At 57.3% G+C, this 15,838-nt stretch overlaps 1 protein-coding gene across 40 annotated transcripts in view; it reads left to right on the plus strand.

The window, feature by feature from the left end:
• Positions 1-15,838, plus strand: part of Nrxn2 (neurexin 2) — a 104,894-nt gene that overhangs the window by 17,053 nt on the left and 72,003 nt on the right. For 19 of the 40 annotated variants that reach the window (XM_058579490.1, XM_058579510.1, XM_058579502.1 and 16 more), the window contains exons 3-6: positions 4,336-4,353; positions 9,011-9,040; positions 11,213-11,284; positions 15,527-15,828. In XM_058579490.1, the coding sequence (XP_058435473.1) occupies positions 4,336-4,353; positions 9,011-9,040; positions 11,213-11,284; positions 15,527-15,828 (422 nt within the window). The remainder of the gene's footprint in view (positions 1-4,335; positions 4,354-9,010; positions 9,041-11,212; positions 11,285-15,526; positions 15,829-15,838) is intronic. The other 21 variants (XM_058579501.1, XM_058579503.1, XM_058579523.1 and 18 more) reach the window with 6 other exon arrangements.

The following is a 15,838-nucleotide window of genomic DNA, read 5'->3' on the forward strand; positions in this document are numbered from 1 at the left end:
GACTCTGCCCCTCGACAGCAGTGTGACCTTGGACAAGTTATTCTACTTTTTTTTTTTTTTTTTAATAGTACTGGGAATTGAACCCCAGAGATACTGTGCCACTGAGCTATACCCAAGCCCCGCACCCCCACTTTTTTGGTACTAGGGACTGAACCCAGGGGCGCTCAACCATGGAGACATATCCACAGCCCCTTTTATATTTTATTTAGAGACAGGGTCTCACTAAGTTACTTCCTCGATAAATTACTGGGGCTGGCTTTGAACTCATGATCCTCCTGCCTCACCCTTCCAAGCCGCTGGGATTACAGGCATTTGCCACTGTGCCCTGTCCCCAGCCCATTTTTTTTTTTAGAGAGAGAGGGAATGTATATATATATATATATATATATATATATATATATATATATATATATGATGTATATGTATATACATACACACACACACACACATATATATATATATATGTATATATATATATTTTAGTTTTTGGTGGACACATCTTTATTTTATTTTTATGTGGTGCTGAGGATCGAACCCAGCGCCCTGTGAATGCCAGGTGAGCGTGCTACCACTTGAGCCACATCCCCAGCCCCTCCCCATCCCTTTTTATTTTGAGATAGGGTCTCACTAAGTTGCTCAGGCTGCCCTTGAACTTGCTATCCTTCTGTCTCAGCCTCCTGAGTAGCTGGGATTACAGACATGTGCCACCACACCGGGCTTGCTTCTACTTTGGGAGGTGTTTTCCTCATCTCTAAGAGGGACTTCTAGTGATATGCACTTCCATGAGCTGGGTAGAGGAAACGGTACCTGCCAAGAGCCAGGCACACTTCAGGGCTCTGCACATGAGAAGTCTTATTTTATCATTCACTCAACAAACACAGAAATGCCTTTCTCTGAGCCAGGAACTGTGCAAGCAGCTGGAGATAGAGATGAAAGAAACATTGTCCTGTGGGTATTTTCACAGTCCAGTCAGGAAGCAGACACGAAACACAATTGCAATATAGCCTCGATAAGTGCAGCAATAATGGAATGTACACGTCTGGAGCTGGCACAGAAGAGGGTGACTGGCTGCTCTCCTGTGTTCGGAACACACAGATGCGTGTTGATTCAAGGAAGAGTCGACTTTCTCAGGCAGCTGTGGGAGGGAAGAGCATTTCAAGCCCAGGAAACAGGACGTGGGGAAACATGTCTATTAGGCAGGTGTGTGGCGCTTGCCTGCAGACCCCGCTACTCGGGAGGCTGAAGCAGGAGGATTGTGGGTTTGAGGCCAGCCTGGGCAACTCCGTAAGACCCTCATTGAAAGCAAGAAAGCCGGTGCTTGTGAGGAAAGTGGGGAGAGGCTCAGTGTGGCCAGAGCCTGGGTTGGTGCAGGAAAGGAGCCCGGGGGGGCACGGTCAGGCTTTGAAGGGACTTTCCTACCAAGACTAGACCGTTATCTGGTGAAGTCCAATGAGAAGCCGGCTGTGAAGAGTTTTTAGCAGGGTTGTGACATGGTGGGACCACTGTGGCCGTGTGGAGGGTATGAACTGCAGGGTGAAAAGACTGGTTGAAGGGGAATCATCTCAGAGGCTCATTAATGTTCCCAGGAGAAGAGCAGATGAAGAGCTGGCCTGGGGGCTGTGCCAGGGCTGCAGGGTTTCAGAAGGTGGAACCCCCAAGTTCTGGGGATCAGTCTGGGGAAAGAGCAGGGCTGTTTCCTGGGTGCCTCGGGGGATCCGGGCATGGAGGCAGGAGGAGAGGGGGAGGGTTCCGAGGCCTGTGAGACACTCAGGGAGCCGCCCGAAGGCAGATGGGTACGTGGGCTGAGAGCACAGAAGAAAGGCTTGACCCGGAGCCTCATCAAGTCTGAGTGTGTGTGTGTCTGGTCCCTGTGCTGAGAGAGCGCGGTGGGGACAGGAAGGGGGACCGACCAGGAGAAGGCTGTTGCAGACAGCCAGCCATGAGGGGCAGCTGTCCCCGGGACTGCTGTGGAGAGCTGCCGCTGAGTGGCCTCCTCTTTTGTAGAGAGGAGACGGATGAGCCGCAGGCTCGTCAGGAGTGTGGTCAGGCGGTTATGGAAAGTCCCACGTGAGGGTCGTGAGGGTCGTGAGGGTCGGTCGGTGGGCGCCTGGCTCGCGGTTACCTGATCTCTCTGAAGCCTGGCAGCGTGAGGCTCACCGTGGGAGTTCAAGGAGAGACGGTTGGAGGCAGGACAAAACACGGCACAGATGCTTGGTTTGGGGCTGGGGTCATGAGCATGGCCTCGGTGGTAGAGTTTAGAGGCCACAGAGCTGTGGAGGCAACAGGTGGGGATGTGGGACGGTCACTCCGAAGGGATTGGGGCTGCAGATGCCCCATGGGAGTCCCTCAGCCACCAAAATGAGCTGTCCCCAAGGAGAGCGGGAAGAAGAGTGAGGTCAGGGGACAGAGCCTGGCACAGCGAGCTAGGAGAGAAGGTCTCTCAGTGCTGACCGCGGGGGCCAGGAGAATCCAAGCTGCCTGGTTTCAGCTTCCCGAGCATGGCATGTCCATGTCACGTTTCTGGCAGGTGGAAATACCTTTTGAAAGATCTGCCATGGTAGATTATCTAGAAACCTGCCCACCTCCTTGTTTGCCCAGGTGCTGGTGAGCTGGTTGTGCTGACTGGACGGGGCCGTAGCAGCTGAGACCGGAGAAGCCCTATGCAGCAGTCCTCAAGGGGCCCCGGGGTTTCCTGAGGGTCCCCTTCACCAGCCAGCTCTCCCCACAAATGTGATGTGGCTGTTTATTTAAGAAAATCATTATATACAGAGCATCCGAGGATGTACGTGTCAGGCAAAGAAGCTCTTTGTCATATAGAAATGTGTTTGTGGCACGTGGAGGCTTGTGTGTGCCCGTGTGTGAAATGGGTGAGAGACAGGGAGAGACACTGGGATAGAAAGGGAGTGGCGTTCATCCCAGGGTGTGTGTCGCAGTCAACTGGAGGGAGTGTGGAGTGGTGGTGGGTGGATGCAGCCCTGTTATGTATTAGATTGCTGTGCAGGTATTGATATTTGCATTCAGCTTTGTGTGTGTGTGTGTGTGTGTGTTGTGGGCGTGGTATCAGGAAGGATAAACAACACTGTTTGTTTTTGTGATACAGCTGCCCCCCTCAGAGGGCATGAGCAAATAGCACAAAATGGGCTTGGAAGTGGGAGGAGATTGTGTGTGTGTGCGCCTGCCTGCACCGGTGTGCACGTGTGTGCACCTACACTGTGTGTCTCCGTGACTGCCCTGGGGCCTTCGTGCGTGTGCATCTTTCCCCGCGGGTTGTGTTTGCAGGTTCTGCTGTTTCTCTCCTCTGCCTTTTGCTCTCTCTGGGGGCTCCCAGGAGCTGGTGGGCAGGTAGCAGTGTTAGGAGTCGGGGCGCCTGGGTCCCCTTCCGAAGCAGGCTGGGCGTGGTCTGCTTGAGGAGCTACTTCCATCCTCCCTCCCACCTTCTCTTTACTCATCTGATGCACCTCAGGCCAGGCCAGGTCGGTGCGGGGGGGGGCAGTGTGGCCCACTTGACCTCCGACCCCTGAGGTGGCCATGCCGCCTGGGTCTGCCTCCCGCTGTTGGGAAGGCATTTGTGCTAACAGTGGAGCCAGAGCCAGAGCCAGAGGGGTCTCGGAAACTGCAGCCTGGCCTCTCCTCTGCAGGAGGGGGGAGGGGCTTGGAGAGGCTGAGTGACTGAGTGACGGGATGGAGGTCACATGGCACTTTGGGGCAGAGCTGGTTCCTGACCATGGACTGTTGCCTTTTCTCCCCTGGGCTCTGGGGGGCTGTGGGGTGGTTGGATTCTTGTGTGAAAAGCCTTCAGGTGTGAGTAGCGTGAGAGCTGAATGTGTCACTCGATTGCTAAGTGCTTATGTGTGTCAGTGTGTCACCGAGCGTGAGTGTGTCCCGGGCAAACCCAGCGAGACGGTTACTGGTGTGAGCGTGTCCCCATCTGTCTCTGAGAAGCAGTGGAGGGTGGGGAGGAGTCTGCCTCGGGAAGAAGCCCGCTGCTGCTCCTGCCCAGCCTCCCACCCTCCATGTGACCTTGAGTGGCCACTGCCCTGGCCTGGGCCTCGGTTTTCTGAAATGCAGCACAAGGGTCGGGTGTGAGGCATGTGGGGGCTCCCGACCCTCCTGGACTGGCTGACTCTGTGTGTGATGGACTCGGAGGGCGGCTCTGCTCCTGCCCCATCCCCAGACCTTCTGGGTTGGGTGGCCTGTGTCGGGACCTGGGTGGGCTTCAGGACCTGGGCCCCTGGCTGCCCTGGGAGCTGCTGTTGGTGGTGAGGCCTGCGTGCTAACAGCCCTCCTTTTTCTTCTCTCTCTGCCTCCCCCTTCTCTGAACCTGGCTGGCTGTAGAGGAGCACCCTATGGAAGGTGAGTGAAGCCTCTCGGTCACTGGGGTAGCACATCTGTCACCATGGGGGTCCCATGTGAAGGGGTGTCGTCGGTCACTCAAGGGCTCCCTCCCCTGCCTGTGCTTGGGCCCCTTGGAGGAAGGCTGTCTGGGTCCTCCCTTCTGCCTGGGCTCCACTTCTGCTGGTGGGGGGCTGCCAGGTAGCTGCAGGCCCTTCCCTGGCCCGTGTCACTTCATTCTGACCACTGGCCTTTCTTCTTCCTTGCAGGAAAGGGAAAGGGATCTTTGGGAAGAGCTGGGCACGGGGGTGGAGGGCTGTGGATCAGAAGAGTGCAGGGTGGGAATCCTGCTTGCCCTGCCCTGCTCAGGAAGCACAGAAAGGCCTTGCCACCAGGGATGGGGTGATGGAGCCGCCTCTGCCCCGGAAGCCCTTGCGTGGGAGAATCCGCCCCTCTGCTGCACAGCTCAGGAGGGCCAGAGTGTGGTCTGTCGAGACTGCAGGCTGGGTGGGGGCCTGCCACTGGTCAGGGCATGTGGGCAGGGGCAGCTCCTCTGCTCCGATAAACCCCGATCGCCACTGGGAGGTGAGGACAGGGGCCCCTTCGTCCTGCCCAGTCCCAGGGCAAGGGTGGTGCAGGCTCCTCCCTGGGTCTGTGTCCATTCTTTCCCTGCCTTCTTCTATTTGACCATCTTTTTCGTCTTTATCTCTTTCTCCAGGGCCCCGTCCCTGGACTTCTCTCTGTGTCTGTCCGTCCCACAGCTCTTTCCAGGTTTCTGTCTTTCTCTCAACCTTTCCTTCTAGCTTTGGTTTCTCTCTGTTACTTTTCCTCTTTGGGGTGGACTCAGATCTGGGAGCGGGAAGGCAATGTTGAGTGGTCTGGGCCTGAGGGCTGGGCTGCAGGGAAGTCATGTGGACCGCTGGGGAGGGCAGCAGGGGGGGTGCAAGGTGAGGCCACCTCCCAGTCCCCACCCTGCTCCACACTCCTCTGTCCTGGGAAAGCAGGAGTGGGGGGATGTGCCCAAATCGCTGGACCCGGACCCTGTGGGAGGAGCAGGGCAACTGCCAGGATGCGGGTTCCTGGGAAGGAAGGCGGCCAGGCCCTTGGCCTGGGTGTGTGTGGCATCCATTTGTCCTCGTGGTGCCGACGGTTTGGCTTCTCTCTCCTGGTGTCTCGTCTTCTCGGGGCTCCTTAGGTCCTCTGGTCGCAGCAGCAGGCACCTGTGTGTGCACATTCATACAACTCTGCTGGTCAATGTGCCCCTGGGTGTCTCTGCATGTCTGTGAACATGTGCCCGTGTGCATGTGGCACAGTTGTGTCCTTGTGTGAGCATGCTGCACACCCACACGTTGCGTCTTTGTGCTGTGGCCTGCATCTTTCTGTGCCTGTTGGAGCATCCGTGGCTCTGTGGTCCCCATCCGTGTCTGCATCTGTTTACTCTGTGTGCTGTGTGTGTGTGTGTGTGTGTGTGTGTGAGAGAGAGAGTCCGTGTGTCTGGGTGGACGCAGCCTTCTGAGGGCTGGAGATAAGATTTAGTGCTGATGTGACTTTTACTTGCTCTTGATGTCATGTCTGCTCCGGAACAAAGGGAGAGATGGAGGGAGGAAGAGAGAAGAAAGCGGGGAGGAAGGTCGGAGCTGAGAGCCAGGGAGAGCGGGCGGCTTAGTGAGGAGGTGGGATGAGGGCTTGTGGAGGGAGAGGCAGAGGAGAGGGACCTGGATGGAGTGGCAGGCTGCTCAGAAGTGGCCCGAAGGTGGGGGCAGAGGAAAGGGAATATTTAGGTAGGGGCCAGAAGGAAGCTGGGCTTGGGGACAGTGGGAGTGAGACCTGTGGTGACACCTAGACATTTCCTTGGGGTGCCTGGCAGTCTGCTGGTTTAGGTGTGGTACTGTATGGGGCTGCGTGCCAGGGCCGTGCAGGTGTGTATGGGAGGCTGCGTGTGTGTGGGTTTGCGCGTGTGCACACGGGAGTGTGGCCTCTGTGTTCTCTGCTACGTCTGTGCCTGTTCGTGTGTCCTGATCTTGCCCTGTGGCCATCTTTCTCTTGATGGCCGTCTACTCAGGGGTGTGTTGGGGGAATCAGGGTGAGACTGAAAGTGGGGAAGGGGTTGGGCAGGTTGGTGGTAGTTCCCAGGGGCAAGCTGGGGACCTCCTCTGCAACACTGCACTCTGGACCCTGCAGCCCCCCTTTGTGGCTCTCAGGGGTCCTCTGTGCCCCTGCCTCTTCTCCATCCCTCCATGCTGTGACACTGTGCCTGGAGGCTTAGCTTCCTTCAGGAGCCAGGCATCCTGCTCCGCAGCCCCCACCAGCCTCCTCTCTCCTCCTAGCCTTTTGCAGCAGGGAGAGGAGACCCAGAAGCAGCCAGATAGTGCCCTAGGAAGAGACCTAGGGCAATGTCATCCATCACTGCTGGCCTCTTCTCCAGCGGTGGAGGAGGGGCTGATGCTACAGGTGGACATGGGCAGAATACCCTGGTGGAGCCCGGGGCCAGCAGGAGGGAGCAGATGCAGATGGGGTGGGGGAGGAGACAGACTTTAGGGAGGGAACCCTCGGGCCAGCTGGGGCTGAGCCAGGGGTAGACGGGAAGGGAACCGGCCTCCCCTCACCAAGATGGCTGGCTCTGTCACGCCTGAGGGAGCCGAGCAGCTGGTTGCCGTGGTGACAGAGGGAGAGTGCCGCATGCTAATGAGGCTGGCGAGGAGCTGGGCAGCGGAAGGGTCTTGGAGGGGAGAGACCCCGCTCCCCCCAGCAGTAGTCAGGCCTGCAGGGGACAGAGGGTGGGTTTCCAGGGCCCCTGGCCCCTGGATGGGGTTGGGCAGAAGCCTGGAGTTCCAAGAGTGGGACCAGGGGTGAGGCTGCTGTTGACGGAGAGGGAGAAGGGTTCAGGGCCTGGGACCTGGATTTAGGGGGTTTGGAAGAAGTTGCTGGTACTTCTTGGGGACAGAGTCAGTGGCAGGGTAGGGGGACTTCAGAGCAAGGAATAAGACAGTCCAAATCCTGGGGTCCCCACCTGTGCTGTGGATGTAACCTGTGTCCCCCCTGCCAAGAGCTGTTTTGTCCTCAGGCCACCCCAGCAGCTGTGGCCTCCTTCCCCAGCTGGCTTCACACCACGGGAATAAATGAGCACCACCCCAGAGAGGTGGGAAGAGGCAGCACAAACCATGCAGGGGCCAAGTCTTTGGTCCTGCTGTGCCCCTCTTGGCCTCCTGGACCCCAGGGTACTGGTCCTCAGCTCTGCCCCAGAGACACCTGTAGCCCTGTGGCCTAGATGCGTCCATCCTGGCCCGTTTTTGTAAGGTGCACATCTCATTGCCATAGCAGCTGGGGTGGCTTCTTGGGGTGACAGGGGAGCTGCAGGCTGTTCCCTCCCCCACTCTCTTGACCAGACCCCCACTGCTGGGAGGCAGGGTTGGGAAGGAGCTGAGGTTTGGCGGGTTGGCTGGTCATCTCAGGAAGCCATGGGGCCTGGTTCTGACAGCCTGTCCAGGGCCTGGGGTCCTGGTCCAGCGGGTTGGGTTCTCGACACTCTGCCTGAGGAGGGTGCCTGGGGTGGGGCTGGTAGAGCTCTTCCAAGGAGCCACGGTCATCCTGGTGGAAATCCTAGTTATCTTGCTCAGTCCATTTTCAAAATTCAGCTTTTGGATTATCTCAGAGAGGCCCTGGCCAGAGACAGGGATCCATGGAGTAATTTAGGAAAGAGGTGCTTTGACCTCTCAGAGGGCTGGGCCTCCTGCCCAGGGGCTTGGTGTCCTCTTTGGACCTTGCTGTCTAAGAGTTCGGCCTGTCTCCCAGGCCTTCCTGTGGAAGAATCCATACCTCCCCTCTTTGCTCCAGGGTTTTCCCAGACTCAACCTCTTTCTGCTCTAACCTTGTCCTCTGAGCTCTAGTTTCCTCTTAGAACCCAGGTGTGGGGGTCCCTGTTCCCCATATAGCAATAGATGGGAGGGAGGGAAGGTTAGGCCTGGTGACAGGTCTCTGCAAACCCCGCTTGGGTGGGAGATTCCTTTAGGCCAAGCTTCCTCCTACCCACCGCCTTTCCCCCTTCTCTGCCAAGGTCACAGGGGTCGTGGGGATGGGTCCATGTGTGAGGGGGGTGGAGGCCCCCTTGCCCGCTCAATCCCACGCTAACAGGACACTCTCTCTCTCTCCAGGTGGCTTTGATTTTTGTGTCGTGTTTTATTTTCTCTTCCATCTGAATCGTTTTTCTCGTTGACCGTTTTTTTTTCTCTCCGCCTCCCGGAAGAAAAAAAAAAAGAAAAAAAGAAAAAGGAAAAAGCAGTCCTCCCAGCCTCATGCTTCTCCTCCTTTTCCTTTTTTTTTCCGGCAAGAAGAAAAAAAAAGAAACCAAAATCCCCCCCCCCCCGCCCCCCGCAGCGCCCCCGCCCCCTGGCTCACCGCTCACCCTCCCTCACGCCCCTCTCTCTCTTTCTCTCTCCCCCTCCTGCCCTCCCCCTCTGTCTCCGCATCGGGCCCCTTCCCTCAGCTTCTGGGCTGGGGGCTCTGTCCCGATGTCTGTCACAAGTTAAAAAGGGGTTTTTAAATTGTGGCAGCAAAAGCTTTTTTCCTCCCTTCTCTCTGGCTGATTTTGATGACTCGTGTTTTCTTTGTTTCTTTCCCTTCCCTTTCTTTTTTTCTTCTTTTTTTTTCTTTCTTTCTTTCTCTCCTTCCCCTTTCCAAGGTCCGGCTCACCTGACGTTAAACAGCGAAGGTATGGTCTGAAGTTTTGGTTTGGTTTGGATTGGATTGGATGGCCCCCAACCTGCGCCTGGATTTTTCTGTTCTTCTTCCTTCCCCTCCCTCCTCCACCTGTCCTGCCTCCTTCCTTCCTTTCCTACCCGCTCCTCTGCCATTCCTCTGTGTTACTGGGGGGTGCGGGTGGGGGCGGGGCGATCCCCGTCTGTGCGCTCCCCTCCCCGCCTGCCCGACTCCTCCATGCGCCCTCATCCCACCTTGGTTTCTGACATCAAGAGATGTTTGAACTCCTGCCGTTGTCTCCAGTCCCTCTTTGCGTTTTCCTGGTAGTGTATCTCGCTTGTTTTCTTTCTCATGGTGCTGTTTTATTTCCTTCCACTCATTCTGATCATCCTTTCTTTTCTATGAACCCAAGTAAACAGAGAAGGGCCTGGGCTGCGGACAGAGGTGTGCAGCCATGTCCCATGTTCCTCTTCCCCTGCTGCTGCTGCGGGAGGCCCCTGTCTCCAGAATGGGGAGGAAGAGGGGGGGGGGCTGGAGGTGTAGGACCCCTGTCTTCCACAGTGTCCCATGTCCACCTTCCTCTCCTGCCTTTTGAATGGCTCGTGACCCTATTGGACGCATGAGAACCTTGAGGACCAGAGATAAAGTGACTTGCTAGTGATTGCACAGCCCCAGTTGGTAGGACGCTGGGACTTGTCATTTAATTTGAGCCTCCCTTCAGCCAAGTCCCTGCCCCCTTTCAAAGCCCTGGTGTCAAGAAAACCTGGGGACAGAACCTAAGAGTCCTGACTGGTGCCTTCCATCTCTGGCCTCCTCCGTCCTCCCTGTCATTGATTCTTTAAGAGCACAGGAATTTGACCTTCCAGGTGCTTGGGCATTGCCGTGCGCACCCAATGTAGCTCTCTTTTGAGGGTCATCCTTCACAAGGACAGGGCGAAGTCCTTAACTGTGGGCAGGGGGACCCACAGGACCACAACTGGACTGCAGGGAGAGACTTCTGTAGATCTGAGATTGGGGATGGGTTTAGGTCTGGGTAGGTGGGGGCCTAGGCTCCTTGCAGGGATGGGGAACTATGGCAAGAAGTGTGGGGAGGCAGGAGGAGGTGCCCTGGCTGGCCCATGCACATTCTTCTTGCCTCTCAGTGCTTGTTTTTGGGGTGCTGGCTGTGGCTTACCTAGTTATCAGTGATCCCAGAAGGCCCTCCCCACCTCCAGAAAGTTCCATAGCATAGATGCTAATACAGTTTGAGTTTTGGGGATTTGGGATTGGAGTCAGTTAGAGCCCAGATAGGAGTTGTTCTCCTTCATCCCTGGGACCCCCTTATCCTGAAGCCATCCTGTAGATCTGGCAATAGGGTGGGTGCCAGGGAGCCGGGCACTGGGGGCATGTTCTCTGACAGAGCTGGGTGAGAGCTTCAGGGGGTCTGGAGCCCAGACATGGCAACTGTGCCTTCGGTGGTGGTGGTGAATAGGGTGGTGGGGAGTGAGAACTGGCCCCCCAGAGAGGCTGCCCACAGCTGTGGTGAGCTCTGCCCAGCCAGGCCCTGCCTTGGTGGGCACAGCCCTTCTGTGGGCACAGTGCAGGGAGGATGAGTCAACAGGAATTATGGGAAGCCCCTCCCCCCAGGAAATCCTTGGGAAGCCCCAGGGTTTAACTCTTGTCACTGCGGGGACTCAGGTCAATGCAGGTGGCCAGTGAGAGGGTAGGTACAGCAGTGTGAACTGGGGAGGCTTTTGGAGCAGGGCTGCCTGTGTCTGGAGATGATGACTGTGAACTCTGAGCCAGCAAAAGGGACGTGAGCTGAGATGCCCTGTGGGGAGGAGCGTGAGCCTAGGGGAGGCGCAGTGGCCAGGGACTAGCCAGAGGTGGGAAACCAGAGCTCAGGGCCTCTGGGGATGGGCGGTCTGTTTGCTCCTTCCTCTGCTCCTCTGCCCAGACTCCCTATCCCTGGGCGAAGCCTAGAAACTGGTGGTCATGAGTCTAATGGGGTCTATGGAGAGAGTGGTTCTTGGTTTGTCAACTGGCTCCTTCCTGAGAGGTCCTGGAGACAAGCTAGTGCCCAGAGAAGCCCCCTGGTGCATGCAAGTAGCACCTTTGCCCTGAACAGGGCCCTGCGTCACTCAGGGTTGGGGTGGGCCTGGCTGGGATGCCCCCTGTGCCTGACCCCCCAATTCTGCTTCTCCAGTAGGGTCCTTACTGTTCTCCGAGGGGGGGGCCGGGAGAGGAGGAGCCGGAGATGTGCACCAGCCTACCAAAGGTCAGTGACCCCACCGTCTCCAGGGAGCCCAGTCCTCACCCACTGAAGACTAACTACACTTTTAGGAGAGCCGAGTTGGCACAGGTGCCCCACTGGGTACCCAGGAGGCCTTCCCTGGGTCTGTACTGCAATGCCAGTCCTGAGGCCCCTGCCCTGGGGCAGAGGGCCCAACCTCCATTTCTTTCCCACAGCCTGTTGTCCTGATGGCTTTCTAGAACACAAATGTCCTTTTCTATGGCAGTTGTCAGGCCTGTCCCTAGAAAATATCTGTTTCTCTGGGAGCAGGGCAACCCCCCATTTAACCATCAAATTCTGAAAACCTGCCCAGGGGGATTCTGGGTGGGAGATGTGGCTGCTGTGATCTGTGTGTATCATGAACATGGCCTCAGAGGTCCCTCGTGACTCTTGGTGGCAGGGATCGTTGCTTTCATTTTTTACAAATAGGGAAACTGACACTGGCCAAAGCCCCCAAGGCCAGCACGGGGCCCTTCTGCATCTTGGGGCTCTAAGATCTCAGCTCCTTTTTTTCCACGCTGTGGCTGCCTCTCTTGGGAGAATCTCTTTCCCAAGAAATTTACAGGCCAGTTTGACAGCCCTCAAGGAACTGTGGTGGGTCCAAAGCCTGGTGCTGTCACATCCCATATGCGTCCTTCAGTGTTCTTCTGTCTGCCTGGGTTCCCGCTGTCCCTGCCTGCCTCCAGCTCCTTGCCGTCTCTTTCAGCCACTCACACTGAGTCTTCCTCAGCTCCCAGGCCAACCTGGACATCTCCCCGAGTACCCTTCTTCTACACCTCCGTTAGAGTCGGTCACACTGCCTCGTAACTGTCACCCCCACTGCACTGAGCTCGCAGAGGATTGGGGATTTTCATTTGTATCCCCCGACCCCGGCCCCCCAGGCTCTGCACAGTTTCCCCACATGCGTAGGCTGGAGCCCAGCGCACTGTTCTAAATGAGCGAATGGTCTCTGGCCCCAGGAGTCTCATTGACGTTCTAACAAGTAACTACAATACAGCGTGGTCCACGCAAAGAATAGAAAAGTGCAGACTTTGTTCAGAGGAATTAATTTATTCAGAGAGAAAGAGGGAGGGAGGGAGGGAGAGTGCGCACCTGCGCCTGCCTGCGCACATCCACAGAAGTTAGATCTCAGCACAAGAGTTGATCTGTGGGCTGGCTTACGTTTAGGAAGCGGCCCCTGTCTGTTCTTTCTAGATGCCCGCAGCAGCCTGTGCGGTGGGCTGATGATTAGCTCTCTTCCAGAGGAGAAAAGCTCGGCTTAGAGCTCTTGTATCTTGGCCAAGGTCACAAAGCTGGTGGCGGAGCCAGCACTAGCGCCCAGGTCTTCTTTCTCACATCACACTTCCTCCCCAGGGAGCAGTACAAGATGTTACTAGGCAGTAAGTGCCAAACGCGCAGAACAGACAGCTGTAGTGCTCCGGCGCAGGGAGGGGCGAGGGGCGCTGGAGACCTTCCCAGTGGAGGCCCTTGAGCTGGGCCCGGAAGAGAGGCGGCTGCTGCGTCCCCCATTTTCATGGCGTTTGGAAACCCAGGATCACAACAGCTAGTCTCTGGCCTTACTCAGGTCCACTGGGAACACTTGTGGGACCACAGACTCCTCGTGGAGGGAGGTTAGCAAGTATCAGCTCTTACTGGCTCCCTGCACCCGGAGCTTGGGAGCTTTAATTGTCAGGTGCTGCTGGGAGTTGTAGTCCCGGCCGCGGTGCTGGAGATGGGGTGGAGCGCTCCCTGGCGCTTCAAGGGCTCAGATCCGGTATGTGCTCTGCAGCGCACCCTCTGCTACCCTACATCCTGACCTCAGGAGTATCACCCCACCATCCCTTGAGGTCCTGCCCCACGTGCTCCCCAAGGTTCTCTCTCCTCTTAGCCCTCTGGTTTTCTCTGCTGCATTTTCTTACCTCTCTCTGTCCCTCCGCTCTCCATGCTCCCCTTGGCCGCTCCGGGTCTCTTCCCATCTCTGGGCCTGCCTGACAGTCCTCTGGTGTCTCCAGGGACTGGAGCCTATAGTAGGCAGAAGCTGCAGCGGAGTCAGTTTTGCCTTCTCACCCGGGAGGCCTGGGGCCGAGCTGAGGAGTCGAGGAATGGCCTATTTCTCTGCTCTGTCTTGGCAGCCTGGTCCATCCAGCCCAGTCCTGCCTCTCTCTTTTTTTCTGGCTTCTTTTGTTCTGTCCCAATCACTTTGTCCTGTGACCGCCTTGTTCTTTCTTTTCCTTCGGTCTGACTGGCTCTGTAATGGTATTTTCTTTGATTGTGGTGAAGGTGAGGGAGTGGGAGGGGAGGCCAGGCCTCTGGGCGGGCCTGACCAGTACTTGTGGCAAACCCAAGGTCAAACACATTCCCTTTTCTGGTCCTTGAGCCCCCTGGCTCTGCCACTATCTGAGCAGCAGGCTTGGTTACTATGGAAACAGTAAGGTCCCAGATAGCCTTGGCTTTCATTCCCTGGAGGTCCCTGTTCTCTTTCCTTGTTGGCCCTCTCCCTGTCTCCCTGCCTGTCCCCCAGGGCCTGTCCTTTTCTTTACCCATGGAGCTTCGCATCACCTCTGGTTCCCTTCCAGCCCTGAGCTTGTATCTCTCCTCTGGTCCTCGACGGCCCATCTTTCTCCTCTCCGCACTGCCGCCCTCTACAGCACCCTCCTGCCCCTTCTTGTCCTACTGGATCCTCACCATTGCCTCTGGTCCCCTAGGCAGACAGAGGGAGGGATTCAGGCTGTCCCAGTGTGTCCCATGCGCCTCCCCCAGCCTTGCTGCCCTGTGGCCTCAGGACACTGGGCCTTGCCAGCTGCAGTGAGGGCTGTGCCAGGCGCTGGGACAGCAGCTGGTGCCTTGGCATCCGGAGACAGTGAGGGCAGAGTCTGTGGGCAGGCTGCCCAGAGAGGGAGGCAGGCTGTGTGAGCAGGGCAGGGGCTCTGCTGGATCTGCACCCAGAGACCCTGCAGCCACACATGGCGCTGCTGCTGAGCCATGGGAGGGCAGCTGCCTCCTGGTGGCCCTGCATACCCCCGGCATGGTGACTGTTCTTTCCTGGGCCTTGGGAATGTCTACTGAGACCCCTGCACTCCAGTAGCTCAGTCTCTGCATAGACCCTTAGGACACAGCCCTGTTTGCTCCTCACCCACCTGGGAAGGTGTGACGGAGCAAAGGTGTCACTGTTGATTGGCAAGGAGACATAAGCCACTGCCTGAGTCCAGGGCCTCTGGTCTGGCCTGACTCTACTCAGGTTCTCTTCCCTCTGCTTGTGTTCTAGCTTGACCCCAACTTCCTGGTCCCAGAGTCAGTGACCTCTTGCTTGTCACCTACTTGCAGGGCACTAGCAATTCCTAAGGGCCTCTCAGAAGTTGCTGCTGCTTAAAAAGTGCCTGGGCTGGGTGCTATGTCCACGCACACCTCACAAGCACACAGGTGCACGCACACACCCCACACGTCCCCACGCGTGAAATCCCAGCCAAGCCTTGCAGTCCTGCGTCTGCTGCCTGCCTGGCCCACCCAGCATGTCCAGCCCTATAGGGCCCTTCAGAGGCTGTTCTCAGGTTGGAGTAGGACGCTGGGGGTGGAGTGAGAGCTGGCATGGTGGCCACCATGGGTGCTCTGCACAGTGCAGCTGCCTGGTGCATACCCCTGTCACCTGCATTGTCTTCCTGTTGTCTTACCCCTGTCCTTTCCCTTCCCACTATTTCCTGTCCTCCTGTCTGCTCAGTGCTGCACAGTAGGCTTACCAGCCCCATCCCACATGGTAAGGCCTGAAACCATCCCTGGGCACTGAGAATGTCCGTCACCTGGGGAGGCAGGAAGGGGAGGTGGGCTGCATTCGGGGGACCCTTGGTGTCCCAGTCCTAGGGAGGAACCAGATAGAGCCTCTTGTCTCTGTCCGACATCTCTTTGCTAAGGGGGTGGCCGATGGGAGGATTGATGTGGGGAGATGGTGAGGACTGTCCGCTCTGCCTGGCCCTGTGGCAGCTTAATTGTCAGCTGTCAGTGTAAGAGCCACTTAGCAGCCTCTGGCTTTGGAAATGGACCTGGGGGGAAGTTGGTTTTTGACAGCAAAGATGGCCAGGCCCAGGGAGGAGGGTTGGGAAGCTGAGGAGGGGGAAGGGACCTAGAGCTCAGAGGTGGGACTACAGGACTCCCGGTGCCCAGGACTGGAGTGTGGGTGGCTGGAGGGGAAGACGGTGCCTCTGGCAGAGCCGGCTTCACTCAGCCTTCTCCCCTTTTCCCAACCACTGCGTCCAGGCAAGGAGGAGTTTGTGGCGACCTTCAAAGGCAATGAGTTCTTCTGCTATGACCTGTCACACAACCCGATCCAGAGCAGCACTGACGAGATCACACTGGCCTTCCGTACCCTGCAGCGCAACGGGCTGATGCTGCACACGGGCAAGTCGGCCGACTATGTCAACCTGTCCCTCAAGTCCGGGGCTGTCTGGCTGGTCATCAACCTAGGCTCGGGTGCCTTTGAGGCCCTTGTGGAACCCGTCAACGGCAAGTTCAACGACAACGCCTGGCACGACGTCAGGGTCACCCGAAACCTGCGCCAGGTAGGGGGAG

This window comes from Marmota monax, unplaced genomic scaffold (genome assembly GCF_021218885.2).
Source record: "Marmota monax isolate L192 unplaced genomic scaffold, Marmota_monax_Labrador192_F-V1.1 WCK01_AAM20220418_F8-fsc00038, whole genome shotgun sequence".
NCBI lineage: Eukaryota > Metazoa > Chordata > Mammalia > Rodentia > Sciuridae > Marmota > Marmota monax.